At 37.0% G+C, this 26,944-nt stretch overlaps 3 protein-coding genes across 5 annotated transcripts; 2 read left to right on the top strand and 1 right to left on the bottom strand.

Annotated features, from left to right (window-relative positions):
* Positions 1–1,374: 1,374 nt before the first annotated feature.
* On the top strand, positions 1,375–10,921 carry wasf2 (WASP family member 2). Of its 2 annotated transcripts, none has more exons than XM_083524071.1 (9): positions 1,375–1,536; positions 3,778–3,935; positions 4,065–4,199; positions 4,332–4,485; positions 5,840–5,957; positions 6,056–6,177; positions 6,262–6,435; positions 6,527–6,996; positions 9,306–10,921. In XM_083524071.1, the coding sequence occupies exons 2-9, from the start codon at positions 3,803–3,805 to the stop codon at positions 9,461–9,463; spliced, it is 1,464 nt and encodes a 487-aa protein (XP_083380197.1). In that variant the 5' UTR covers positions 1,375–1,536; positions 3,778–3,802; the 3' UTR covers positions 9,464–10,921. The 2 variants fall into 2 exon arrangements, with proteins under 2 accessions (XP_083380197.1, XP_083380198.1); XM_083524072.1 differs by having other exon boundaries at positions 1,375–2,525; positions 2,689–3,935.
* A 1,041-nt stretch (positions 10,922–11,962) lies between these two features.
* gpr3 (G protein-coupled receptor 3) lies at positions 11,963–15,380 on the bottom strand. The gene is made up of 2 exons (XM_083524091.1): positions 15,088–15,380; positions 11,963–14,047 (listed from the first exon to the last, which is right to left on the bottom strand). The coding sequence occupies exon 2, from the start codon at positions 14,043–14,045 to the stop codon at positions 13,065–13,067; it is 981 nt and encodes a 326-aa protein (XP_083380217.1). The 5' UTR covers positions 14,046–14,047; positions 15,088–15,380; the 3' UTR covers positions 11,963–13,064.
* Positions 15,381–18,042: 2,662 nt separating this feature from the next.
* Positions 18,043–21,156, top strand: cd164l2 (CD164 sialomucin-like 2). Of its 2 annotated transcripts, none has more exons than XM_083524168.1 (7): positions 18,043–18,129; positions 18,318–18,406; positions 18,962–19,054; positions 20,015–20,092; positions 20,190–20,222; positions 20,378–20,531; positions 20,732–21,156. In XM_083524168.1, the coding sequence occupies exons 2-7, from the start codon at positions 18,331–18,333 to the stop codon at positions 20,745–20,747; spliced, it is 450 nt and encodes a 149-aa protein (XP_083380294.1). In that variant the 5' UTR covers positions 18,043–18,129; positions 18,318–18,330; the 3' UTR covers positions 20,748–21,156. The 2 variants fall into 2 exon arrangements, with proteins under 2 accessions (XP_083380294.1, XP_083380293.1); XM_083524167.1 differs by having other exon boundaries at positions 18,953–19,054.
* Positions 21,157–26,944: the final 5,788 nt, after the last annotated feature.

Here is a 26,944-nt window from a genome sequence, read left to right as displayed (position 1 = left end):
AGATAGATAGATAGATAATAAGAAAGAAAGAAAGAAAGAAAGAAAGAAAGAAAGAAAGAAAGAAAGAAAGAAAGAAAGAAAGAAAGAAATAACTTTATTGTCATGTGTACAGGTACAAATAAATGCAATTCAGCATCAACCAGAAGTGCAAATAGTAGCATTCTGCAAACTGACAAGTTTAGATACATATAGGATAAATGTGTAAATATATGTACAACAAATAACTATAAACGCTCTGGACAATGAAAAAATGTGCAGAAGCTTTTGAGCAAGCTTTTTTGTACATTTACAATATGATATATGTACAATGGTACAAACATTATACAAAGTCTATATATATAGATGACATACATATATGTAGATTATCTAGGACATGCTGTGAATTTACAATAATAGACACTTACAACATAATTACACAGAAATTATACTGAATGCACAGAGGCGAGGAGAACATTATGCCTCATGGTGGAGTGAAGAAGAACATCAGCCTCATGGTGGAGTGAAGGAGAACAGCATGTCTCATGGTGGAGTGAAGGAGAACAGCATGCCTCATGGTGAAGTGAAGGAGAACATTATGCCTCATGGTGGAGTGAAGAAGAACATCAGCCTCATGGTGGAGTGAAGGAGAACAGCATGCCTCATGGTGGAGTGAAGGAGAACAGCATGCCTCATGGTGGAGTGAAGGAGAACAGCATGCCTCATGGTGAAGTGAAGGAGAACAGCATGCCTCATGGTGAAGTGAAGGAGAACAGCATGCCTCATGGTGGAGTGAAGGAGAACAGCATGCCTCATGGTGAAGTGAAGGAACAGCATGCCTCATGGTGGAGTGAAGGAGAACATTATGCCTCATGGTGGAGTGAAGAAGAACAGCATGCCTCATGGTGGAGTGGAGGAAAATATCATGCCTCATGGTTTTCGGAAATAAAAAATAGTAGGAACATATCTTAAAGTCTGAATGTTTTGTTATGCTATTTGTAGTTTATTTTCTGTTTAAGTAGATTGCTCTGTTCACCTAAAGATTACTTGTTGGTGGTGCACTCTTTTAAAAAAAACTAAGTGTATATTTGTTCTTTCATTTTAGTTTTGGAAAACGATCATTGTCAAAGTACTGTCATGTTTTGCACTCCCAGCTTTAATCTGTATGTATGGAACGTAGGCATGGAGAACATTTCAGCATGTTTCGGATGTGTTGGAGCAGGCCCGGGGATCAGCACAGTGCGCCCCTCCCTGCGCACCAAGCAGATGTTTTTAACCCGCACGGGTGGAGCCGGAGCCCTGATTTTTAGCCCCACCCTTTGTTTAAAATTGACAGCTGTTTCAGCCAATAGCGTTACTCCTTCTACTCACATTGTGCAATAGAAAGTTAGAAAACCCGGGACTTCGCGGTCCGTGCCCGAGCGCTCTTGTGACGGTAAATGCGGACATTTTTTTATCGACTTGTAAAGTAGGAGCGAAAAAGTGAAGTAATGTTAAGGTAGCTAGATAGTTGAAAAGCACGAAAACTTCGGCGGAGAGGAGTAACTGTTTTATTTCGTGGTAAGTCATGTACATTGTTCTGTTTCTTCACGTTTACAAATTAGTTGGTTGTGTATAACTAGCTAGCCACACTAGCTAACAACTCACTTCCTGTTTCTGGACGTTTAGGGTGGGCCGCGATGTTTTACTTTCTAAATGGAAATAAAATTTAACTCGTATATTTTAAGTAGTTTTCGGTGGCATAGTTTATTTGCTACCCCATTAATCTTGGCTGTATTTGTGTTGTTTTCTTTGTCTTCACGTGTTAATTCTCCCTAAAAGTCAACCAGATTTGATGTCTGAGTGCAATGACTTGCCTTTTTATGTCTACTGTAGTAGGAGCGAACTGGAAAGTTTGCAGCAGAGATTAATCACAAGGATCTCCTCTTTTTACAAAATGAATGAGTTAACATGAAGGTCCTTTTCAAAAGATCTGACTTTTCACACCAAGTGTGAGATACACCAGAGGTTAGAAACAGTATAATAAAATAAGGTATGCAGTGCATTCATGAGCCCTGTGTAACACACCTGACAGAGTTAACCACAGTCATGACAAATGTTGGATTACATAATCTGGGTTTGTAAGAAGTATAAGGGTACATGCATCCTTTTAAGCATTCCTGATTTACTTTGCATATAATGTTTACTTATAGTTACATATAGTACATATATTACTCCCATGATTGTCAGTGATTCAGCTTTGGTAAAGCTTGATTCACTGAAGTGTAGTTGTTATATAGAGTCAACAACAGCAGACAAGTTGCACTGATTTTATTTATGTAACTGTGTTCATTACAAACACAGAAACTCACAAATATGGGTGTAATATCTAAAATTTTCAGTCTGTTCCTCAAAACAAGTCTCAGATGGGACAGTGTTGCAAAATGTAGTACTTTATCGTCCCCAATAATCTATATTTACATAAAAGTACATGAAAGGAATTAAACTGAGGGGGAAAAAATCCCAATAAAGTGTAAAAGCTACATGTAAACTTTTGACTGCTCGGTCTTGTGTAAAGTGTTGATATGGTGCCTGGAGTCCCCCCCCTTCAAGTTTGGATTCAGGATGTTTAAAATGGCCAATTATACGTATAGGACTTTAATGTGCATGTTGATCTTAGATCCTAGAGTGCTAGGAAATTAACAGTGTCTGCTAAGGCCAGATAAGAGTCAGCTAGATTAGAGAGAAACTGTACAATACAATATAGTAGAACTTATTTATTTATGTTGACTTGCATAGTCAGAGTAACCTAGTAATATTTTTACATTTGGTTGTTTCAATTCAGACATGTTGTGTATAAATCACTCAATATAATTCAGTGTAATGTGCATATTTGTCAGCAGTGTGACACCAGCAATTTACTGCACTCATTATTTTAATGCTGCGGGTGAGAGATTCTCACTCGGATGGCTGTCTGTCACCTCTAAACTGAATCAAGTATCAGCTTCCTGCAGTGTATTTGTTTGACTTTAATGAAAAATTACTGTAAGGCAGAACGACTTCCACATTTTAACATGGACAATGACCTCATCTCCAACTACTTCATATAGAAATGAACAGAAAAGGTTGGGCACTCTTGCATGAACTCTGACAGTTTTTCTTTACCTCATGTATAAAAAAACATCTGTCAAAATGTTCTTTTATATTTCAGATAGTCCTGTGAAGTGAAAAGATGAGAAATGTTCTACTCTTGTTAAATAAAAAAACAAAACAAAAAAAAAAAAACATGTGATCGTGTTTTTACACCTGAAGTTGAGAGGTGTAAAATCTTGGCATATGATTGGGCAAATTTGACACAGTTGTGACCTGGAGTCGAAAACGGCATAATTGGCCTTATCTTGTGGTAGAGGAAGATTGTTAGTTTCCAAAAAGCCTTTTGTGTGTTTTCAAAATGGTTGCAAAGTCTACTTTTTCAGGCTATATCTGTGTTTCTATATTTAGGCACAAATTTTGTGTTGGAAAGGGGAACTGCTATTCCCTTATTTTTTGTTTTAACCTCTGCAGGGAGATTGTGTTGCCTGATTGAGACATTTTGCTAAAATAAAGGATGTAAACTCTGTTTAAAAAGGAACGATCCAGCAGTTTTGGTTCTGCTTTAAACCATACGGTTTGATTGTGTGTTTATAAATGGGCTGGATATGTACATGTGTATAGAAAACCACGCCAGTATGTGGGAGTAGCCTCATGAATTAGCAGGTACAATTATCTGGAATATACAATGTCAATCTGTGCCATTCATTCACTTGTGTTTTGTGTTTTCAGGGAGGAGAGTCACTAATTTCTCATCATGCCTTTGGTGATGCGAAATATTGAGCCACGGCACCTGTGCCGTCAGACTCTGCCCACGGCGGTGAAGAGTGAGCTGGAGTGTGTGACCAACATCACACTGGCTAACATCATCCGCCAACTTGGTTCTCTCAGTGGGTCTTTCTTGTTATTTCTGTCTTTCTATTTCTTTCTCTCTTGCTTTCTTCAGGCTAGTGACACTGTTTTTGTAATGTTAGGCCTATGGTGCTGTAGCTGACTTCTACATCTGTATTATATCACAGGCAAATTTGCGGAGGATTTGTTTGGAGAGTTGTTTGTCCAGGCCAGCTTGTTTGCTGATAGAGTAAATACCCTTGGTGAAAGAGTGGACAAACTTCAGGTCAAAGTCACACAGTTGGACCCCAAAGAAGAAGAAGGTCAGATTAAAATTTATTGTGAAATGGATAATAGATACCTGTAAATGACCTCTTCAATAGTGAATTTGCTAACTCAAACGTATATATTTTTTTGCTGCTTCATTGTTGTCTTTGCTGTTTTGTTGTCTTTAGTTTCACTGCAGGCAATCACCACTCGCAAAGCTTTTAGATCCAGTCTGATTCAGGATCAACAGCTCTTTACTCGTCCTTCGCTGCCTCAACCAGTGCAAGAGACTTACCAAACCTGCAATGAGCCACCTCCACTCAACATCCTCAGCACCTACAGGTTCTGCAAAGTTTATCATCTGCAGTTTTTTTTATTTTTATTTTTTTATCTTAAACTAAATTTAAAAAATTTATAGATTCTTATCTTGTTCAATATGAAATACTTTGCACTTTTTTTTATTTTTGTTTTAGTTGTATTTATTTATAGCTTTGTTACAGTCATTAATATAGCCCTTTATGCTGGCAGGCATGAAAATGAACCCACTAATTATTCTAAGCTGCACTTTCTCGCAGAATATTTCCTCTGACATTCTCATAGGCATGGCGTCCCAAAACACTTCAGATCATATAATGGAGCTTAATACTACATTTCACTTACTGACTAGTGCAAAATGTAACTATATGATATGTATAGTAAATAATTAGATCCCACCTGAATTATATCAGGAGATGTAGTAGTAATCTGACCTATGCAGCTGGATACTGCTTTAATTACAATATTCAGCTGGTGAATCCTGCAGTAATCCTTTTACAAAGTGGTTGCCTAATGTTGATTATACTCTGTTGGTGTTGCTCGTTGTTGAGCAGGAACATTTTTAATAGCTTTTAATGATATTTGTTACATTTTAAATATTACTTTTTTGTTGCTATTTAATCCTCTTTTATTTAACAAAGTAAATAGCCTTTTTTGATTAAAAAAAAAAAAATATTGTCAGACACACATTAATATTTCACATTGGTGAACCTTTGTGGAAAGAAAAGTAAGAAATGTGTGTTGAGATACAGGGGTGTGGCTTTCATGAAGTGTCTTATTATTGGGCAGTACAAGACGCTAATCATTCCATATGCAAATGTCACTTAGATCACCTACTGTATTATTAAGAATAAAATGAAAACTTTTGAGTGCAGTTTTGACCGATTTCTTATACTTGGGTTCTGCTTTCAGAACACCGAGCTTTTGTTCACAGACAGTCTAAGCTAAAATGTCTGTAAAAGGGAAGAGCTCTAAAGATAGGGAAATTACCCCAGAGTGATGAGTGATGCTTCATGGGTGGCATTTATTTAAGTCAGTTTTATTTCCACAGACACAATCAAAATATGCAGAGTAAATTACTAGGGAAAAAAAGTGAGATGTTGTCTCCTTGCAGCCCATACACACTTACAGCCTCAACTTAGCCCCAATCTACAGTGCCCGCAATGCAGTACACCATAACATAACCATTAGCTGTCGAACACAACAAGGTCTGTTCTATTTGTGGAGCTCCACCCCAAAATGTGCATTGCAAGGCAGGCCTGGATATAGAAGTGGTGAGAATGGTCACTAGATATCATGGTGCTGTAATATTATAAATGGGTACACATCATTGATAACTGCTCATTGGATAATCCTTAATTTAGTTCTGTATTTGTCACAGGGATGATGGAAAGGAAGCACTTAAATTCTACACTGACCCATCATATTTCTTTGACCTGTGGAAAGAGCAGATGCTACAAGACACCAAAGACATCATGAAAGAAAGACGGAAACATAGGGTGAGACTAGAAACTTATGGGAACATCATTCTAATCAGTCAGCCTTGTAGCAGGTAATAGTTTTTACTGTGTCTATTTGTGTATGTTTGTGAGTGTAGAAAGAGAAGAGAGAAAATCCCAACAGGAGCAACCTGAATCCTCGCAAGATCAAAACACGTAAAGAGGAATGGGAACGTCGAAAGATGGGAGAAGAGTTTGTTGTCCCTAAAACTGACGCTGGGTAAGTGAAAGTACTCGATTCTGAGTGATTGTATTTTAGTTTGAGACTTCATATAAGCTCATCATGGTGTATGTGCACTTTCAGTCATCCTAGGGACGTTGCCAATGGCAGCATTGGGTCAGGTGATGACATGGGTACAATGGATTCTGAGGGATTTGACCAAAGCACTGCCTCCTACAGTTATGATCCTGGCTCTCCTCTTCCACCTCCAGTGTTGGATGATGAAGGCTTCTTGCCACCTCCTCCCCCAGATATGACGTAAGATTTGTGTCTATTAATGCAGTCAGTAATTACAGTTTATAGTTAGAGGGTTAATTTGTGCTGTTTTCTAATGTTTGTTTACTTGCAGTTATAATGATGTACCATGTGGAACCTCACCGCAGAGACCAGTTAGCATTTTAAGCCCAACCCATCCTCCCCCAGCCCCTCCAACAATGCCAACCTCTCCTCATGGCCGCCCTTCAGTGGCACCGCCTGTTGCCCCACCACCTCCTCCACCCATGGGGATGGTTCCCCCCCCACCTCCCTTAGGATTTGATGCCCCGCCCTCTCCTCCTCCTGTTTTTTCCTCTATTTCTCCCTCTATTCCTCCACCACCACCCATTTCTTCCACTCTACCATCTCCACCACCTCCTCCGGCTGGAAATGGACCCCCACCTCCACCTCCACCTCCTCCACCACCAGGTCCACCACCATGCTTTGCACCATCAGCCCCTGCCCCTCCCCCTTCGGGTGGACTTTCAGCTGCCCCAGCTCCCAAGCCTCAGCCTGCTCCTGTCAGCGATGGCCGCAGTGATCTCCTGGCTGCTATTCGTCAAGGTAGGTTGAAATGTTTTACCTCTGTGTACCTCTGAGTTCACTCAGATGCAACTCCAGAGAATGAAACCTTTCCTAGAGTTTTGAAGTATGATCAACTGCACATAGCTGTGGGGCTTCCCTAATGGTTTGTGCTGAAATTGCAAGTGTGGAATGGGTAGGATAATAAATAAAAAATAATAAAAAATTACTGTTTCAGACATTGTAACCTTTATACACTTTTCATTAAAAATGTTTAAGGAGCAAATCAGAAAATAAATCTGAAAAGTATGACTGCTACACTGGTTTCTTGACGTGACGTGGTTTGGCATTCTTGCTATATGTCACTAAAATAATAGTTCATTTTGATGATTTTTTATCATTTAACGTGAAATCAATGTATATCCAACAGTCACTAATCAAGTCTATATTTAACGTAACACTATTTAATAGGGACACGTTGTTTTAAACTAACAAAAAATAAGTGTGATTTCCAACTCTTTGTTTTCTGATTAGATTAAAGTGTGATTTCTTGTATATTACAAATAATTTGATTTAGTACAGTGGTACCTCGACATATGAGTGCCCTTACATACGAGTTTTTTAAAATACGAGCGGTCACTTGGTAGATTTTTTTGCTTTGATACGCGAGCAAAAACTTGAGGTACGAGCTCGAGACGCCGCTGCTAGATGGCGAATCGAAGCCAGAAAGCGAAGATTGTGACAAAAATTAAGATAAGCAAAAAAGAAAAAGTAAAAATTTTTAAGTTTAGGGATACGTAGTGTACAGGAGTGATGGTAAAAAAACAAGTTTTGCCTCCGCTTATCGCCTCTAACCCCCACCCCCTCCCGCACACACTCACACTCACACACACACACACACACACACACACACACACACACACACACACACACACACACACACACCCCCCGCCGTTTTCGTTAGCTCAAGTAGTCTCATCTCCAACGAAAATACACTGAATAAAACCTTATTATATCTTTACATTCTCTTTTATTATGTTTTTATACAATATTTGTCATTTATAAATAAATTTTTCCTATTCAAAAACACGTAACAAAAACAACTGGGGTGGCATTTTGGGGGCTGGAACGGATTTATGGCATTTCAATTAATTTTAATGTGGAAATTTGCTTTGAAATACGAGCAATTTGACATACGAGCAAGGTTACGGAACGAATTAAACTCGTATGTCGAGGTACCACTGTACTTTCAAACAGTAATTTGTTTTAGCAATATAAGAAATATTCATCCTTTTATGCATTAATTATATCAGCTTGTCTCAAAGGGGTATTTTTTTTTGTTTTTTTAAGTACAATTTAAAGTATAAATGTATATAAGAAAAAGACTTGGATCATTTATATGCATGTATTGCAAGGCCTTTTTTCTGAGCAAGGATAGAACAGGAATACTGAGTGAATGGAAATGCTGAAATGGAATCTTTTGTTGCACTTACAATTACTTTCAAGTAGGTGGCAATCCATAGGGCTTAAGTGTATTCTATTTGAGGGGCGAATGTGCAACTTTGACATTAAAACCCATGCAAATACAAAATAATGACCAAAATAGCTGCCCACTGTCGTGGTCATCATACATGAAAGAGTTGAGTGTAATTTATCAGATGCTTATTTGCCATTGATTTCATTCTCCATGAGAGCAACCTTCCATTCCCGTTCACAAATCCTTCTCATTCACTTTGCGCTAGAATTTCCTGTTGAACATTTCATCTAATGCGTCAATTTTAAACATAATTTTTTAGTTTTTTTGTTTGTTTTTTTTTTACAGTGCCCTGGCATTAATGCGCTAACATTTTACAGAATAAAGCAGAATTAGTGTTTTTGTTCTGATTGATAACAACCTACTACATGTTATCTATATTTGTGATTTGATACATTTTAAGACTTACATTATTGTTTTTTACCATGGTTAGTGATTTATCATTGATTGTTTTTATGTAACAAATGCAGTATTTGGAGAATCAGTGCAGCAAGAAAAATAAATAATTGGTACAGCTCTGATTTACTATTACCTTTCACTCATGTGTTGCTTATAATTGTGCATTGTTTTCCACAATTTCCAATCGTTCTTGTGATGGCAGATTTAGTATATTTACCAATTATAAATTGTTTGGTTTGGTCCAGACACAGACAACCTTCTTAAAAAAGAGAATAGAAACCACTTTTTTTTTTATGTTATTGCTTCAGTACTTTAGTGATGGTGAGAATAAAAAATCTTTTGTAAAAACATATAAATATGTGACTTAATTAAGACGACTTGATTTCATGTATTACTAATACAAATTTTGTGTGTCCAGGTTTTAACCTACGTAAGGTGGAGGAGCAGAGAGAGCAGGAGAAGAGAGATGTCGCGGGAAATGATGTTGCAGCTATCTTATCTCGCCGTATCGCTGTGGAGTGCAGTGATTCTGAGGACGATTCCTCAGAGTTTGATGATGAGGAGTGGTCTGAATAAGGCTATAATATATATCATAAGGAAAAATCATTCCTGTTGACCAAAACTCAGTTTCCCTTTAATGAGGCCAACTACAGTATATGCAAAAAGGGCCTGTGTGTGTGTGTGTGTGTGTGTGTGTGTGTGTGTGTGTGTGTGTGTGTGTGTGTGTGTGTGTGTGTGTGTGTGTGTGTGTGTGTGTGTGTGTGTGTGTGTGTGTTTGTGTGTGTGCGCGGTCTCTTCTGACTCAGTGAATTATTTAGATGATCAGCCTGCTCTTATTTCAGAGTGCCCGTTCCTCTGTAGTGTAGCTATGAATGGGTAAATTGAGAGAGAGCTTTTTCTTTTTGCATCTAAGTATCATATCTGTAAAACATTGTTAATAGTCACCTATTGCTTTGCTTTGTTTATACACCAAAGCCAAGTAAAGTGCACAATATGAGAGAGTAAATTACATTAAACTTCTCTTTTAAAGTGTTTTTGCTCTTATGCATACATTTTCTCATGTCATTGGCTTTTATTTCGAACACTCTATTACAGAGTGAAAAGCACAAAGTCTGCAAAAATGAAATTATTAGAAATATTATAATTTGGTTTCTTGACCATCCTGTTGCTTTGCTGGTAGATGTTGTCTAGTGTCTATTTAAGTCCCTTTGTTGTATCTGTCCTCTGACCTATTTTCCAGTTGTGGAATTATAGCATTCTGTGTTCTTATCTTATGTCATTTAGCTGAATGTTTTGTCCTAATCGTTGCCGCTAAACTCTGTATGGATGTTGTGGTATTAAATTTTTGTATTCCTTAATGCCAAAATCACAAGCATAGTAGCAGGAAATAAGTGTTTCAGTTCACATACAGTGGAAGGTGTATTCATTCATCCCTGCTTTATGCAATATTAATGCTCAATTGAGCTTCTTAGTATCAAAAAATAATTAGACCAGGCAAAGACTGTGATAGATAATGCAAAAGCATCTAGTCATGCCCAGGTCACCCTACCTGCCTTGTAATAATGGTGGAGTAAGTCTGTAGGTATTGCATACTTAAAACTCAGTTTAACGAACAGCCAACATTCCATTTCTTTCCATTTGTGTTCCAATGAAATTTTTTTTTGTTAAAAATTTCCAGGGCATTATTTTATGCTCATTTTAAATTGTCATTTGCCTGCACTATAACCTATAAATAATTATTTGATATGCAAATCAGTATGTTTTTTTTCTTTATATACTAAAAGTGTTTTTCTTTCCAACGTGTAGCCATGATAACAGCGTTCAGGTGTATTGATTTAGAATTGTTGTTGACCTTTGGTGGTATCCTAATATTGCAGGCAAAAACCAAACTAGTATGGTTTGATTTATGTGCCTGTTTGTTTGTTTGGTTTTCTCAAAAATTATGCAATATTATGAAATCAGTTTTTATTGCATATGGTTTATAATTGTGAAGCTTTTCTATTGGTTATTAAATAAAAGCCTTAAGTTACAAAATGCTGTGTTTTGTAGCCATTTTGAGTGTGAACTGAATGTGCACTTTCAGTCATTCTGGGGATATGGTCAGTGACAGCATTGAATCGGGATTACATGGGTGCGGTGGACTTTGAGGGACCAAACAACTTCAACTCTCATACAACTTTATTAGGAACACCTGGTTTCCATCCACCGCTGTTGGATACCAACTCTGAATATGGTGTGCTTAAGAAAATGTGTATGTATGTATGTATGTGTGTATATATATATAAATAATATTACACATATTACACACACACACACACACGTCTGCACACATTTTTTCTTCGGCTTATGCATGGATGTGTACAATTTCTAGAGTGTTGCTTTGCTCCATGTTGACTTTGCTCCATTGCCTGTACTCCCTTATCTGCTCAGCACTGGTTCTGTATAGATCTCTTTCTGCTCATGTGAAAGTAAGGTAAGAAATTGTATTATAATGTAACAATCATTGTTCTGTGAAATACTCCTTTTCTCTAAGCACAAAAATACTCTTCAGCCAATGTTCGCTGGTGCAATGTACTGTACCTTATACTGCAATAAATATTATAATTCTTACAGATTAATAAATAATTTGATTACATTACGTTTGGGAGTACCTAGCTCTTAAAGCCCTGATTAATCTCAAATTAGCTTCTGTAATGAACTGTTAAGTTGACTCAGATGTGTTACCATAAAATATTAAACCATGTTTTTTGGGGTTAGTGGATTGGCCTTAGGTCAAAGACCTAACACTGGCTTTTTGGCAGCCCAGGATTTTGCATTTACAACCTTCCAATTACTGTGTGACCCTTAACCGAAGAACTAGCACTAACTGTAGTCTGCCACCTTGTAACTGTGGCTGATGCATATAAGGTTCGGATTTAATAACAAGTTTATAAAGATTTATAAATAAAGTGCTAAAATGTGTGTGTTATAATCGTATTTCTTTCAAATATGGCCTGTAAGACGACTTCTAACATCTATTATTCTAGCGAATTGTGATATTGCTGTACATGATAAAATAAGATACAGTAGCAGTCATTTTACTCAAAACCATTATTTATTTTCATTTTACAAACACAGATCATCTCAAAACATTTCATTAAAAAAAGAATACTCATTAGCCTGAACATTTGCACCCTGTGCAAACTGCACATACCTGAATTATAAAAATAATGCATCCATAAATTTAACAAATGTCAAGTACATCAGTCAATAAATACATAAATAATTAAATAATTAAAATAATAACATTTAAACTAAATTGGTACAAATTGTCAAGTCATTGTAAAGTGCTATTCTTTTTTTTTTTATTTACTCCAGTACCATCTCTGAATGTCAGAGTCTGTGAAAATAGGCACAAATTGAAGACAACTGATGCAAAACAACTCTTAGGAAACACGCTTTTCTTTCTTTTCTTTTTTTTTTATACTGGTCATTTTGTTCTTCTTGGTCATTTTTCTTCTTAAGTTATAGGAAGTAAAAGATGAACACAGTTTTATTGAATGTTTTTGTAATACAAACATTAAAACAGAAGAAGAATACAAGACTTAAACATATGTTGGAGAAGAGTCTGAGTGAGACATCAGTTCATGTGATTTAGTTATCACAGGTCACGTGGAAGTCTTGGCTACTTGCACAGTTTCCTAAGGAGGCAATGGTGAGGACACTTTCAGTCAAATGCTTGGACACATCTGTTCATAGAAGAGTTTTCTCCCTTTTAGCCTTTTTTCAGAATTATACTGAATATATAATCACTATAAAACATGATGGGATTATGCAACATACATTAAATGTGTCAATAAAAAAAGTGTTCTTGATTAACCTTTGTATACACTTGGCATTTTCAAAACCCAATTGTATGTGGGATTGTTCTCTAGGAGGTGGAAAAACAAAGGGTAAAAGTAAAGAATCTAAAAAATAATTGAATATATGGGCATTAATTTTTATATTTGTCATGGGCAATGTGAGCCTTTATAAAAATATCTTTTGAACAATAAAAAATAGACAATATTTTTAATCTAGTGTGTCCAAACTTTTGCCTGGCAGTGCATGTGCATATGTGTTCGAGTCTGGTAAGTTAATTAAAGCATGATGTATCATGGCACCAAATGGCATATTTCAGATAAGCTTCTGACGTCTGTTAAACATCACTTGGCGTGTGAGTGTTTTTGTGAAATGTATTCGGGAGGCAGCAGCAGCAAGCCTGCCTCAGTGCTCGTTGTATGTGTGTGTTTCTGTAAGCATAAATCAAGGGGTTGAGCAGAGAGTTTCCTGTGACTGGCACCAGAGTGGCATATGTGTATAGGCCAGGTGATGATCCATCTCCAAGTAGACCATACAGTGCAAAAGGGATCCAGCAGCTGGCAAAGATGGCAAGGATGAGTGCGAGAGTATGCACACGTCGGCGTGTGTGTATGCGTGCAGAGGGGAGTGTGTGTCTCTGCAGGGCAATCTGATGGGAGTGGCGCAGAACAACTTGGCAGATCCAGGCATTAAGCTGCAGCATCAGTGCCAGGGCAAGTAGAAAGCCCCCACATAGTGTAGCCAGATGCACTCGGGTCAGTGGCCACACTACGCTACATAATTGTTCATTATCCAAACAGTTCCAACCTAAAGCAGGAAGGGCCCCTTGCAGGCCTGCCAGAACCCATCCCATAGCCAGGGCACAGCGAGTGTGTGTATGTGTGTGGCGTGAGCCATACGTCAGGGCTCGGTGAAGAGACAGGAATCTGTCTAGGGTAATGCCCAGCAAGGAGAAAACGGATGCACTGAGTGCACTTACCAGCAGGCCCACACTAGCCAGCTCCAGTCCCCTTGAGGACACAAACCAGTGAGACATAAAGTACAGCAGCAGTCCCACACCTGCCAGGAAGTCTGCCCAAGCTAAGCTACCAATGAGCAAGAACATAGGTGCCCGCAAAGATGCTGAAGAGAGGATGGTCACTATGATGATTGCATTCTCACAGCAAATTAGAGAACCTGACACACACAGTGCCACGTCCCATGGACTTAACACTGCTGAAATCATGGGGTCAGGTGTAAGGCGAACATCAGAGAGCTGCAGCAGGGGGTCGATCTCGAGCACAACCTCCAAGCCCATGTCAGTCTCATTAAGGGCCATTTCTGCAGGAGAGGAGAGAAATGATGCTTTAATGTATCATCAATACAGAACTGCTTAGCACGTGATATGTTCTGTATATAGCAGATTATTCTGGGATACATTTTGTGGTCAGAAAGTATACAGTGTACTAATGAAATCCCATAATGCAGTGCAGTAGTTTTGTATACAATTACTAAGAACACAAAGTTCTGAATAATTTTCAACAGAACAAAATAAATCCCCCTCATAGAATATTTAATAAACATTGCAGTTGCATGCTTATTATTTAAATCCAGAAAGCCAGAGAGCTTTTATATTCTTTTAACTTTCCATTTACAGAACATATTTTATTCAACTGGCATTAGATTTTAGTAGATATAACTGGACTACTTGTTCTTAGTTTTGAATTTAGTAGAATTTTCAATTCTATTAGTCAAAAATAAACTATCAATCAATCAACTCAATATTAAATATAATGATTTTGATTCTAGCAGATTAAATCAAATGCAATATCTAAAAAATGCACGTTAAATTGGAAAGGACCCTAATAAGAATTGCTAGAGGAAGTAAAAGAAGAAAATAAGTATGCTAGGGGTAGTCCAGAAGCAGTTTTTGTAGTCATAGGCTACTGACATATATCTATTTTCAACAGCAAAGATAAGTTAGGATCTTTCACTCCTGAAAATAGTTTGTCGTTTAAAAATTGCCCATATGCAAATTATATATGTATATTATATATTATATAATAATGTCATATTATAGCTAATCTAATTTAGAATAAAAACGTATAGTAATGTGTCCACGTTAACATGTTTATTATTGTTATTAACTAAATAAAGATTTTTAGTCTAGTCGAGTCTGTTGTACTCGAACAGTTGCGGCTAAGCGATGAATCACGAGCTGAGCCGAAGCCGTACGAAGAGACACGAACTGCTGAGATTGCTCATGCACCTCTGTTCCATACAGCTTAAAGAAGAGGTGTAATTTTTCGCAGTGGAAGATAATCACCCACTTGTAATTCAGACACTTGTAATTAATTGTATAATGTTAAATTTTAACTTACTGAGGTGGTCAAGTTTGAACAAGGACAGGTTAGATGTTCCTTCAGCAATCTACCATCCAAACAGAGGGTCCGCCAGATGAGAGCTGAAATCCAAGCTCGACCTAAATCACGGAATGAAAGTCCGAGTCTCGGAGCTCTGCGTAAGAAATCCAAGTGTCTTTCCTATGCAAAAGAGAAAGAGTGCTCTGTCTGGGTTTCTGCTCCTTCTTGTCTTGTCTTCTCAGTAGTGTTCGTAAGCTCTTCTGTGTAACGCAGAGTCTGGTGGACTGAACTACCTTCATTGAGGCTCTTCTGACGTCAGTTACGACGAAGGGGGCCGAGTTCCCCTCTGCATAGCCAATCACGAAGCGCCTCGAGACACGTTCAGGTGGCGTAATTTCATTCACAAAAATACCGCATTTTTTTACCCCGCCCACTGCGACGGCGAAAGAGGAGAGGCCGTGGATCACCGGCAATCAGTCATGGTATTTATGGAAGTCACGAATAATTGATATGTTGAAGTCACTGGTAACTGATGCTATGTAGTCGAGATGTGTTGCACATCCATGTTGCAAAGCAATCAGATTTACAAGGTTTACGTTTGTGTGTGTGTGTGTGTGTGTGTGTGTGTGTGTGTGTGTGTGTGTGTGTGTGTGTGTGTGTGTGTGTGTGTGTGTAAGAGCGAAAGAGTGAGTCACCGCTGTCCGTGGTGCTGAAAGGCACTCAAAGCGCAGAGCTGATTTGTAATGACGTCAGAATTTTGTGCACGTGTGTTCTTGTTGGAACTGTGAAATCACCTTTACCTGACTTTGTCACGATGTACTGGGAGATATTTATGCGCCACACGATGCAGCCATTCTCCAGCTTTGACTGTCTGCAATAACGTGAAATTACTAAAATGGTGACGCTATTTCCTGGCAAGTGAGCCAGGGATTCTCGCACTTTTTGAAGGGAGAGAGAGAAAGGGAGAGAGAGAAAGGGAGAGAGAGCGAGCGAGAGAGCGAGGGCGTCGCAGTGATAGCCTGGTCGTGCATTTCAATGAAGAAAGTGGGCGAGGAGCTGAGAGCCGGGGAAATCTCCTCTCCTCATCCCTGCCTATATAAGGATGTGCTTCCGGTGCTCTCTATCTGAACATAAAGATTAACCTAAAAGGACAAAGCCAGGGATGCTGTACCAAGGGGAAATTTCATGGGCATTGATTAGACAGGAGATCTTAAAATATGGTTTAATAATTTCACCTAAAAAAAAAAAAACATGATTCAATAAATTACAGCCTCCCTCCTTATCTCAAACAAAGAAATCCGAAATGCAGGCTGACTAAAATTGTTAAACAACAATTTCTGTTTTACACCTGTTGCTTTAGCCACAAAATCTATGTACATCACATTCATCTGATGAAATGACTGCATGATTCTGCTAGTGTGTAACAGCAGTACCACATGACATTTGATGGGACCTGCATGCTTTGTTCTGCCTTTTCCATGGTGATGGAGGAGGGGAAGGACTGAGTGCGTGGGTGAATGTGTGTGAGGAGACTGCGGCTTTCCTCCCAGTTACCTAATATAACGAAACTGAGTGTATGCATGTCTACAACTGAGTGTCCAAATCCCTCCGATATAAAGACATTCACTAAGTATACATTTGTGTACAGTAAGATTAGAGTATAGTGTATGCTACCAAAAAATGCCTGAGACTGCAGAGAGGTGAAGGGCTGAACATCATGTTATGTAACTGTGCCAGACTGTTCATATCTCTGGAACGCACACACACACACACACACACACACACACACACACACACACACACACACACACACACACACACACACACACACACACACACACACACACACACACACACACACACACACACACAGAGAGGAGAAAATTAAAAAGCAATTCTGAAAAAAAGAGAGGTTTAAAATTAAGATTTTTCATTTAAAATGTTTAAAAGAGAAAACATGAGAAGACAACTCAATTTTTTACCATTACTGCAGAAGTATAACTGAAAAAATATAGAGAAATATAACTACCTGGACATTGTTTAGTTCCAAACTTTGCCAAACCTTTCCACTTTAAACCAGTTTTTCAGGATGAATGTAGATGATCTTGCAATACTTGTGAAGCCTGACACTCAAGATGTAGAAAGAATATTGACCACAGTGTAACAATGCATTCACTAAGCATCTGGATCAGCCCAGTACTACCACAGTTTTAATTCCACTTTTTTAAATAGAAGGTTTAACAATAAACATTAAAAAAGCGGCTTAAAGAATACCAGATGTAGTAAACCAGACAAGACAATAGTCAGAAAACAAATTTACTGAGATGACATAAGAAGAAACCTTTAAAAGGAGCTTGTTATTGTAGCTATTGAAAAATCCATAGCATAAAGCATTACAGTCTGACCAAAAGTATGAAATAGTTCTTCTGCATTATGTAACAACCTAATATTTCAAAGCTTAGCAGCTTTTTAAGGATGAAAAAAAAATGCTTTTGTATTAACATTATAACTTTGAATGAGACATTGAAGTCAATAACTACCTTAAGGTCTTTCTCTGCTGCACATGGTGTAACTAAAAGGCCATCCTTACTTACTACCTAATCAGAAAGTTTTATTATAGTATACATTTTTGGCCCTAGTAAAATTTATTTTCTTCTGTGGAAATTAATAGGGGGTGGTTTATCAGCATTAAGTTACTATTGCCTTTTACCTGTTTTTACATTATTGAGTATCTGAGATCTTTCATCTGGTTTCAATAAACCAAACAACTGTTTGTCATCAACATAGCACTGGTTATGGGTGCATGTGTGTGTATTCAAATGTACTCACTGATTAATACTGACAAGGATCAGACATTGTGGTTGAGATATTGATACAGCTTGACCAGCTGTCTGGTTGCCAAGTAACCAGTCTCACGTTACAGACCTTACAATCTATCTTATTTAGAATGCATGATGTCACACACTCAGTCACACACACTCTTGCTCACACTCCTCTCTGCATCACAGCTACCAGACTGTCCTGTTCCTCAAGGACACAACTTGGAGGCTGCTTTAACTGGTATTTTGATGTGTCATTTGCCAGCTAATACACAATAGATGCCTTTTTAGAGGTTGTGCTTACTTACTTTAGTCAGGACATTGGTGAACTCCCTGAGAGTTCTAGTTAATACAGGCTGCAGTTTTCAAAGTTTCATGCTTTAGAAAGGTTACATTTAAATTTCACGTTTCTCCCTTTATTGAGTTTAGAGTGGTTGTAAGGATGAGGTGCGTCACAGTTGTGCTGTGTTGCACTGTGCTGCTAGTGCAGCTGATGATGACCAACTCACAAAATGCAGGTAAGAGTAAACATATTCAAACCCCATAAGTGCATATCACTTATGTGTATTCACTATCATAATGTAAAACAGATTATATGATTTTCCACATATAATCTACATAAGTACTGACCCACTGGCTATTTCCTTCTTCTACCATTATTCTTTTAGTCTAGTCTAGTGCCTAAAATAGTAACTATATATAATACCACTGAAATGTTTGAAATACATAGTAAATATTATGAAGTAAAAGGTTTTAGCTGCATAATCTCTGCTGTCATTTTTAAATGTTATAGTATTGGCTATAATTAATCAATTAGTGGTTCAATTGTTACTTGTATATATCCTGGTGTCTTATTATCTGAATGGTTGGACATTCTTAACATGCCATTTTCTATGATTACTGATGGCTGAACAAGTTTGTTTAAATTTAGGAATTGATTTGTATTGTGCTGAAATTATTGACGTCTATAAGCGGAGGTCTGTTTGCAATCTGAGCCAGCTAGTTTAATGAAAATGTATAATGCTTATTTCTCAAGGATTATTATCTGCTCCTTTAATTGACAAATGATTCAGGTGAATGTTCTCAGCTGGATTCATGTGATCGATGCACCACTGGAGACCCTGCCCTTAATTTGACTAATTGTGTTTGGAAAAGCTGTGACAATGGTAAGTGATAATATATATATATATATATATATATATATATATATATATATATATATATATATATATATATATATATATATATATATATATATATATATATATATATTATTCTAGTTAAGTCTTTCTCTCTGCTAGCCAAGGAGTCTTACAGTGACATGTGATTCCTTGGGGAGTGCACTTGGGATCAGCACAGTGAATAATTTAAGTGCACACAAAGTGTCATGGCAGCCATCACACAAAGACATCATCCCCAGTAAATAATTCAGCTCTATTATCTGTTAGAAGGAAAATGGACTGTGAGGAAAATACTCTGTAGAACTGACAAAAGCACAATACATAAGTTGACCTACATTGAAGAGAAGTCAGCAATTATGCAATATATTTTGTAATATTTGATGTTCCTTATATTTGAGCAGCAGTAGATAAAATATCTACTCTGGGCAAAAAACTCGTCTTTATATATAATAAATGCACAATACATATATTTATAAAGTGGAAACACATGGAGGAACGTATTATCCTACTCACTCTTAAAGCTTTGTCCCCATTTTGAAACTATTTAGCAAACTACAATTTTTTATTGCTGTGTTAGAACATTGTATTATAACGTTTTAAATATTATGACTTTTATTATGAATTTAAAAAGCTAGACTTTATGTAGGGATTATATTTTTAGTTTAAATATCAGGCTGGTTTTGAATTGCACTGGGCTGCTTTTGTCAAGCAGGCTATATATGCTTTTTTAAAAATATACCTTTAAGTTGTACCTTTCATGGCTATACATTTAATCTTTTAACTCAAATGACATCATGTCATGTACAGACCTTCCTTACTTTTGTAACTACATAGCTTCCTAATTAGTACCGAATAAAATACTTTATGCCAAATGAATACACAGACATTAATTACACTGGCATTTTAAAAGGTTTTAAATATTACATTTATTATTGTCTTGCTTAGATAATAACACAAGGTGCATACCTGTCACTGAAGACTCTGGAGACTGTGCTGTGTACAATGACACAAGCTCCTGCCCAAGTAAGTATCATACTGAAATATATTTCTACAATAATTTTACACTTTACAAACACATAAGCACACTCAGCTGTGTGTATTTGGTGTTTTTGTATTTTAGCAGTTAGTGAGAGCTTTGATGAAAGTGGTTCAGGTAAACATTTTTATCTAGTTTCACCAATTTATAAAACATTTTTTTATTCAGTAAGTGTTCCTTTATCCTTTTAACTGTCTTTCTATAGTATTGCAAACATAATGTCCAATGTGTACACAATCCATTAATAACTAAAATGTCTCTCACTTGTTTAGATGATTCTTCTTCTGGCTCAGAGCCAGAGTACTCTCAGGCATCATTTGATCTGTCCAGCTTTATTGGTGGGATCATACTTGTGTTGTCGCTCCAAGCAGGGGCCTTCTTTGCCTTGCGCTTCCTCAAAACAAAAGACAGCACCTATGAGACCATGTAAGTGTCATATCATAATATCATCTTCTCATTTATATTTGTGCTTTTTAGCAAAAGTGTATATATATAAATGTAAAAGCATTTTAAAATAATAACTACACTATGGGTAAAACACATAAGAACTCTTTCAAACAATTACCAAAATAATGTATTTTAAAATGAGCATATATACAAGTTTTTATGCACTTCTCAACATATAGTGACCAACCCCAGTGATGAGGACAAACAGCAAGCAAATGATGGACTAAAGAAAACAAACATGGAAGAAATAAACATCAAGAAATTAGTAAAGCAGAAGAGGCAGCCGAAGAAAGTGGCAAGAGTTGGAAGAGCAATGTGTAGTGCTCTTTTTAAGGCCTTATATATTTGTTTGGGTTTTAGTTTGTTTGATTTAGTTTTTTATTTCTATATGTTTGCAGAAGTACATGCTTTAAAATCCTTATTGATCAAACCATTATTTTATATTGTCTGTCCTAGATGATTCTCAGGTCTGTTTTAATTGGTTTGTCAACTGTTTTCCCCAATTCTGTTTGTTGGTTTTGTTTGTTGGTAGACAGTTAACGTAAAATCATTAAATCATCAATATATATTGTATATAATAAATATATACAGAATAAATGAATAAGGGTTGGGTGTGATGCTTTGTCTAATGCTATATGGTTTAATTGTCTTTAAAAGTATACATGCGCTCTCTCTATTTTTTTTAAAGAGTTTTTTCTAGGTAATTTCATCATGTACAGCATGGTAAATAAATTGAGTAGTTAAACTTACGAGGTGAGTACACAATGTGACATATAGGGGGCAGTAAACACGCATAAGTTATCCCTTACTGTCACATTTCACAGGTGTGCCTTGTCAAGATTTCACATTTCTTGCCTTCTTAATGTGCTTTAGACCTTCGATAGTCCTATTAATGCTACTACAACTACTGTAAAAAAACACTTCTGGTGCAGAGGATAAGATTATTAGAATTACCAGCTTTAGAAACCACAACTTTTTCACAAATCCTTCTTGGTGTTCAAGTGGTAAAGAAAAAGCAAAAGCAGGTTACTTTAAGAATCAAAAATATAATACATATTCTAGGTTAAGTAACACTTTTTGTTTGTTGCATAATTCTTTACATGCTCTTTTATTGTTTGAGGTAATCAATATTAATGTAGTATGTTGAAAATAAAGAGAAATGAATAATATATATTAGGGCTGTCAATTGGTTCAAATAATAAATTGCAATAAATTGCATGATTGTCATGAGTTAGCTCTGGATTAATCGCAACTTAAAACACCCATTTTTATCTGTTTTAAATTTACCACAAATTAATACTTTTCAAGTGTTTAATGCTGTAATCAACATAGGTGTGGGCAAATATGGATGCTTTATGCAAGTGTATGTTTATTATTTGTGAAACCAGACTTAACATCAGATAAAATGAAATATTTTCTTGTAAATTCTTGTAAATGTTTGCAAGTAATTATGATGTAATTTACGTAAATCATCAGGACACCAAATGTTTCCACACAGACGGTTTTATTTGATGGATGTGTGCATCATGCCTGATTTGGTTTGTGAGTAAAACATCAGGAAAGCATCAGAAAAACAAATGTTTTGTGATTAAAATGTATTTTACAATGGAGGTTTTTTTTTTTATATCTGAATAAAGAAAGGATGCAGTGAATAAATGTGTGCAGCGTTTAAGGTTTTAATTTTGCTTATTCTATATTTATTTACATTTTTATAAAAAAAATGGTCAAACAGAAATGCACACATTAATAAAAATAGTGCCATTCAAATTGATTTGCATTAATATTTTGTTATTAACATGTTAATTTTGACATAGTATATTTCCAAAAGTATATTTCTAAAAAAAAAGTCTTGGGTCACCTAGTCATAAGTATAGTATGTGATTTTTGAGCATTGCATTCCACATTTACTCCCAATTTGCTCTTATAATTCCCTTCACTTTTCTGGGAAGCTGTTTCACTAGATTTTGGGGTGTTCTTATGGATATTATGAAAGGCAAGTATTAATGTAGATGAGGAGGCCTAGGGGGCAGTCAGTGTTCCAATTCATCCTAATTTGAACACTGTTCTATAACATGTCACTCAAGAGCGTCAAGATTTTCCTCTCCAAAGTATGTAAACCATGTCTTCAAGGAGCTCACTTTGTGCAAAGGGGCATTGCCATGCTGGAACAGGTTTGGTTTTCCAAGTTTAAGTGAATGCTAAATTGTATTATGGCACATCTAAAGACATCCTGTACAATATATATATATATATATATATATATATATATATATATATATATATATATATATATATATATATATATATATATATATATATATATATATATATATATATATATATATATATATAGTGAGGAAAATAAGTATTTGCAAGTTCCCCTACTTAGAAATTTATGGAGAGTCTGAAATTGTCATCGTAGGTGCATGTCCACTGTGAGAGACATAATCTAAAAAAAAAAAATCCAGAAATCACAATATATGATTTTTTAACTATTTATTTGTATGATACAGCTGCAAATAAGTATTTGAACACCTGAGAAAGTCAATGTTAATATTTGGTACAGTAGCCTTTGTTTGCAATTACAGAGGTCAAACGTTTCCTGTAGTTTCTCACCAGGTTTGCACACACTGCAGGAGGGATTTTGGCCCACTCCTCCACACAGATCTTCTCTAGATCAGTCAGGTTTCTGGCCTGTCGCTGAGAAACACAGAGTTTAAGCTCCCTCCTAAGATTCTCTATTAGGTTTAGGTCTGGAGACTGGCTGGGCCACGCCAAAACCTTGATATGCTTCTTACAGAGCCACTCCTTGGTTATCCTGGCTGTGTGCTTCGGGTCATTGTCATGTTGGAAGACCCAGCCTCGACCCATCTTCAATGCTCTAACTGAGGGAAGGAGGTTGTTCCCCAAAATCTCGTAATACATGGCCCCGGTCATCCTCTCCTTAATACAGTGCAGTCACCCTGTTCCATGTGCAGAAAAACACCCCAAAGCATGATGCTACCACCCCCATGCTTCACAGTAGGGATGGTGTTCTTGGGATGGTACTCATCATTCTTCTTCCTCCAAACACGTTTAGTGGAATTATGACCCAAAAGTTCTATTTTGGTCTCATCTGACCACATGTCTTCTCTCATGACTTCTCTGGATCATCCAAATGGTCATTGGCAAACTTAAGACGTGCCTGGACATGTGCTGGTTTAAGCAGGGGAACCTTCCGTGCCATGCATGATTTCAAACCATGACGTCTTAGTGTATTACCAACAGTAACCTTGGAAACGGTGGTCCTCCTCTCGTGTAGTTCTGGGCTGATTTCTCACCTTCCTTAGGATCATTGAGATTGACAGTCATGTTTAGCTTCTTCCATTTTCTAATGATTGCTCCAACAGTGGACATTTTTTCACCAAGCTGCTTGGCAATTTCCCTGTAGCCCTTTTCAGCCTTGTGGAGGTGTACAATTTTGTCTCTAGTGTCTTTGGACAGCTCTTTGGTCTTGGCCATGTTAGTAGTTGGATTCTTACTGATTGTATGGGGTGGACAGGTGTCTTTATGCAGCTAACGACCTTAAACAGGTGCATCTAATTTAGGATAATAAATGTAGTGGAGGTGGACATTTTAAAGGCAGACTAACAGGTCTTTGAGGGTCAGATTTCTAAGTGGGAGAACTTGCAAAATAGCAGGGTGTTCAAATACTTATTTTCCTCACTATATATATATATATATATATATATATATATATATATATATATATATATATATATATATATATATATATATATATATATATATGTATACACACACATACTGTATATTCTTTTGGCTTCTCCCATTAGGGGGCGCCACAGGATCATCCGTATTCGTGATCCGCATGTATGATTTGGCACATGTATTACGCTGGATGACCTTCCCTTCCTAACGCAACCCTCCCCGTTTATCTGGGCTTGGAACCACAATACATCAATATATAAACGAATTATGATAAATGACAAGCTGAACAGAATATTCATATGTTGTGGTCAGGCCAGACGAACACAGCCGGAAGCCGTAATAGTAATATAAAGTTTAATGAGTTCAAATACTAATAGCAGAGAAAGGGCAGCTGTAGCACCAGGACAGTCACTAGAACTGGTGTAGTCCGATAAGGAAAGCAAGAATAGTAATCCGTGGTACGCCAGGGGCTGGCGAGGCCCACTAAGTCGTATAGACCGGGTGCCCGCACAAGGCGGCACAGAAGGTGTTCCTCCAGCATAACCTGTGAGAACGGACAGTGGCACTTTGGAAGGAAGAGGTTTATATAGGCCTGGAGTTCGTGAGCGCCAGGTGCCGGCACTTAGTAGGAAGGTGATTCACTTTGTGTGGGCAGGGTGTTGAGGAGAGTTGAAGCGGCTGGTTCCCTGACATTTGTATTTGAAAAAGGTTTAGAGACCATCATTACTTAAACTACCTCTTTAGTTTAAGTATTTAGCCTTTTACAATGAAAAGTGTTTTTTTTTGTTGTTGTTGTTTTGAAAACTATGCATTTTGCAGAGTTTCGTTCACATTTGTAGACAAACGTGTAGACAACATAGAACACACTGTAGACAAAACTAAAAATATAATGTGCACAGCACTGCTCTTAATCCTAGGAATCAGGGCCATTTATTATATTCATGTATATACTGATGTTGTTTACACATGTATGCCACAAAGCTTTAATGCATTTAAAGTACAGATCATGCAGCATTAACGCTACCTTTTCTGTATTCTCCTACCTACATTACACCGTGCATGACATATTATAAAATGAGTAATATAAAAGTATAAAATGTATTTTTGGACAGTGTGCTCATTTTAACACTCATGTACACTGAAGTGTAGTTTGTGATACTTTGAAAGGCTTGTCACTGCGGAAGCGACGATAAAAGCCTTGAAAGCACAAAATTCATCTCTTCTTGACCAAATTGTTGATCTTGTGCGTGTTTGACAGTCCTCCTGAACTTGAGAGTGTACATTGTGCGCTTCACCCCCAAACCTGGTGCAGTGCAATCTCCAAGACCATTAATTGTGTGCTTTCACCTATTTCATGAAAGGAGAGGGCACTGCACTGGGCCAGGCGACGTGATATTAAATACAACACAGTGCCACTGAGGCGATAACCGGATATGTGTGTAGCCTTAGCACAGCCTTAGCACCTAAATGGCACAACCAAAAGATGCAGAAGTTTGGCATATTAAAAAAAACAACAATTTGAAATAATATATCTACAGGAAACCCACCTATGCATTAGTGATCAGTTTATGCTCAGGAAATCATAAGTGGGACACATTTTTTACTCTAATTTTAACTCTAAAGCAAAGGGCAGTGCCATTTAAATGTCAAAAACATCTGATTTACGGCCTCTGCTTCTATTAAAGATCCTCAGGGTAGATATGTATTAGTCCCTGAAAATTTATATCATGCCCCTGCCTTATTAGTTAACGTAAATGCCCCTAACTGGGATGATGTGTGTTTTATTAATAAGCTTGCTTCTTTATTGCCAGATCTTAACTCCCATCTCATGATATTTGGTGATGACATAAATTCTGTTATGGATCCATACCACGGTCATTTTAATCCCAGGTGTTTATCCCATTCTAAGGGGGCCCAAGCCTTATCTACATTCATTGATCAAGTGGGGGCCGTCGATCCTTGGTGATTTTTGTTTCCACGCAGCAGAGCATATTCCTTTTTCTCACAAGTGCACCACTCCTATTCAAGAATCGATTACTTCTTGAAAGATAAATCTCTACTCCCTTCTTTAAAACAAATCGATTATTTACCTATTAGGAAATCAGATCATGCTCCTATGCAATTAGATCCCATTTGTAATCTAAGGTAAAATGTGGAGACTACATACGTCCTTGTTATCAGATCCTGCATTCTGTACATTCGTAACTACTGCTAGATAACTTCCTACCACATAACAGATCCGAATCAATATAATAGCATCTATGTTGTGGGAAAACCCTAAAGTAGTTATCAGGGGAGAACTAATCTCATACACTTTAACTCTCAATAAAAAAATTGTAAACATAAACTAGACAATTTAACTGATTTTATTAGAAGATTAGATTGCCTCTATTCCACGTTCCCCTCACCTGAACGTTATAAGAAAAGGTTGAACCTTCAATTTTAGTATAACCTGCTATCAACAAATAAAACTGAATTGTGCTTATTACGTTCTAAAGGATACATATATGAACACCGAGAAAAAGCAGGTCAACTTTTAGCCTACCAATTAAAATCTAAAGCTGCCTTTCAAATTATACCACAAATTCACAACAGTGATAATTATTTAATATTTAATCCCATTGAAATTAATACAATTTTTACGAACTACTTTTTAGATTTATATACTTCTGAAAGCCCTAAAT

This window comes from Silurus aristotelis (genome assembly GCF_946808225.1).
Source record: "Silurus aristotelis genome assembly, chromosome: 21".
Classification (NCBI taxonomy): Eukaryota; Metazoa; Chordata; class Actinopteri; order Siluriformes; family Siluridae; genus Silurus; species Silurus aristotelis.
This window is presented reverse-complemented; position numbering and strand designations above follow the sequence as displayed.

What these genes read in the sequence shown, in the direction of transcription:
- wasf2 (XM_083524071.1), top strand. Translation starts at nt 3,803, where the DNA reads ATGCCTTTGGTGATGCGAAATATTGAGCCACGGCACCTGTGCCGTCAG. An exon ending in CCGCCAACTTGGTTCTCTCA is followed by an intron (nt 3,936 to 4,064) that starts GTGGGTCTTTCT and finishes ATTATATCACAG; the next exon opens with GCAAATTTGCGGAGGATTTG. An exon ending in CCTGGCTGCTATTCGTCAAG is followed by an intron (nt 6,997 to 9,305) that starts GTAGGTTGAAAT and finishes TTGTGTGTCCAG; the next exon opens with GTTTTAACCTACGTAAGGTG.
- gpr3 (XM_083524091.1), bottom strand. Translation starts at nt 14,045, where the DNA reads ATGGCCCTTAATGAGACTGACATGGGCTTGGAGGTTGTGCTCGAGATC.
- cd164l2 (XM_083524167.1), top strand. Translation starts at nt 18,331, where the DNA reads ATGAGGTGCGTCACAGTTGTGCTGTGTTGCACTGTGCTGCTAGTGCAG. An exon ending in TTGGAAAAGCTGTGACAATG is followed by an intron (nt 19,055 to 20,014) that starts GTAAGTGATAAT and finishes TGTCTTGCTTAG; the next exon opens with ATAATAACACAAGGTGCATA. An exon ending in TGACACAAGCTCCTGCCCAA is followed by an intron (nt 20,093 to 20,189) that starts GTAAGTATCATA and finishes TTTGTATTTTAG; the next exon opens with CAGTTAGTGAGAGCTTTGAT.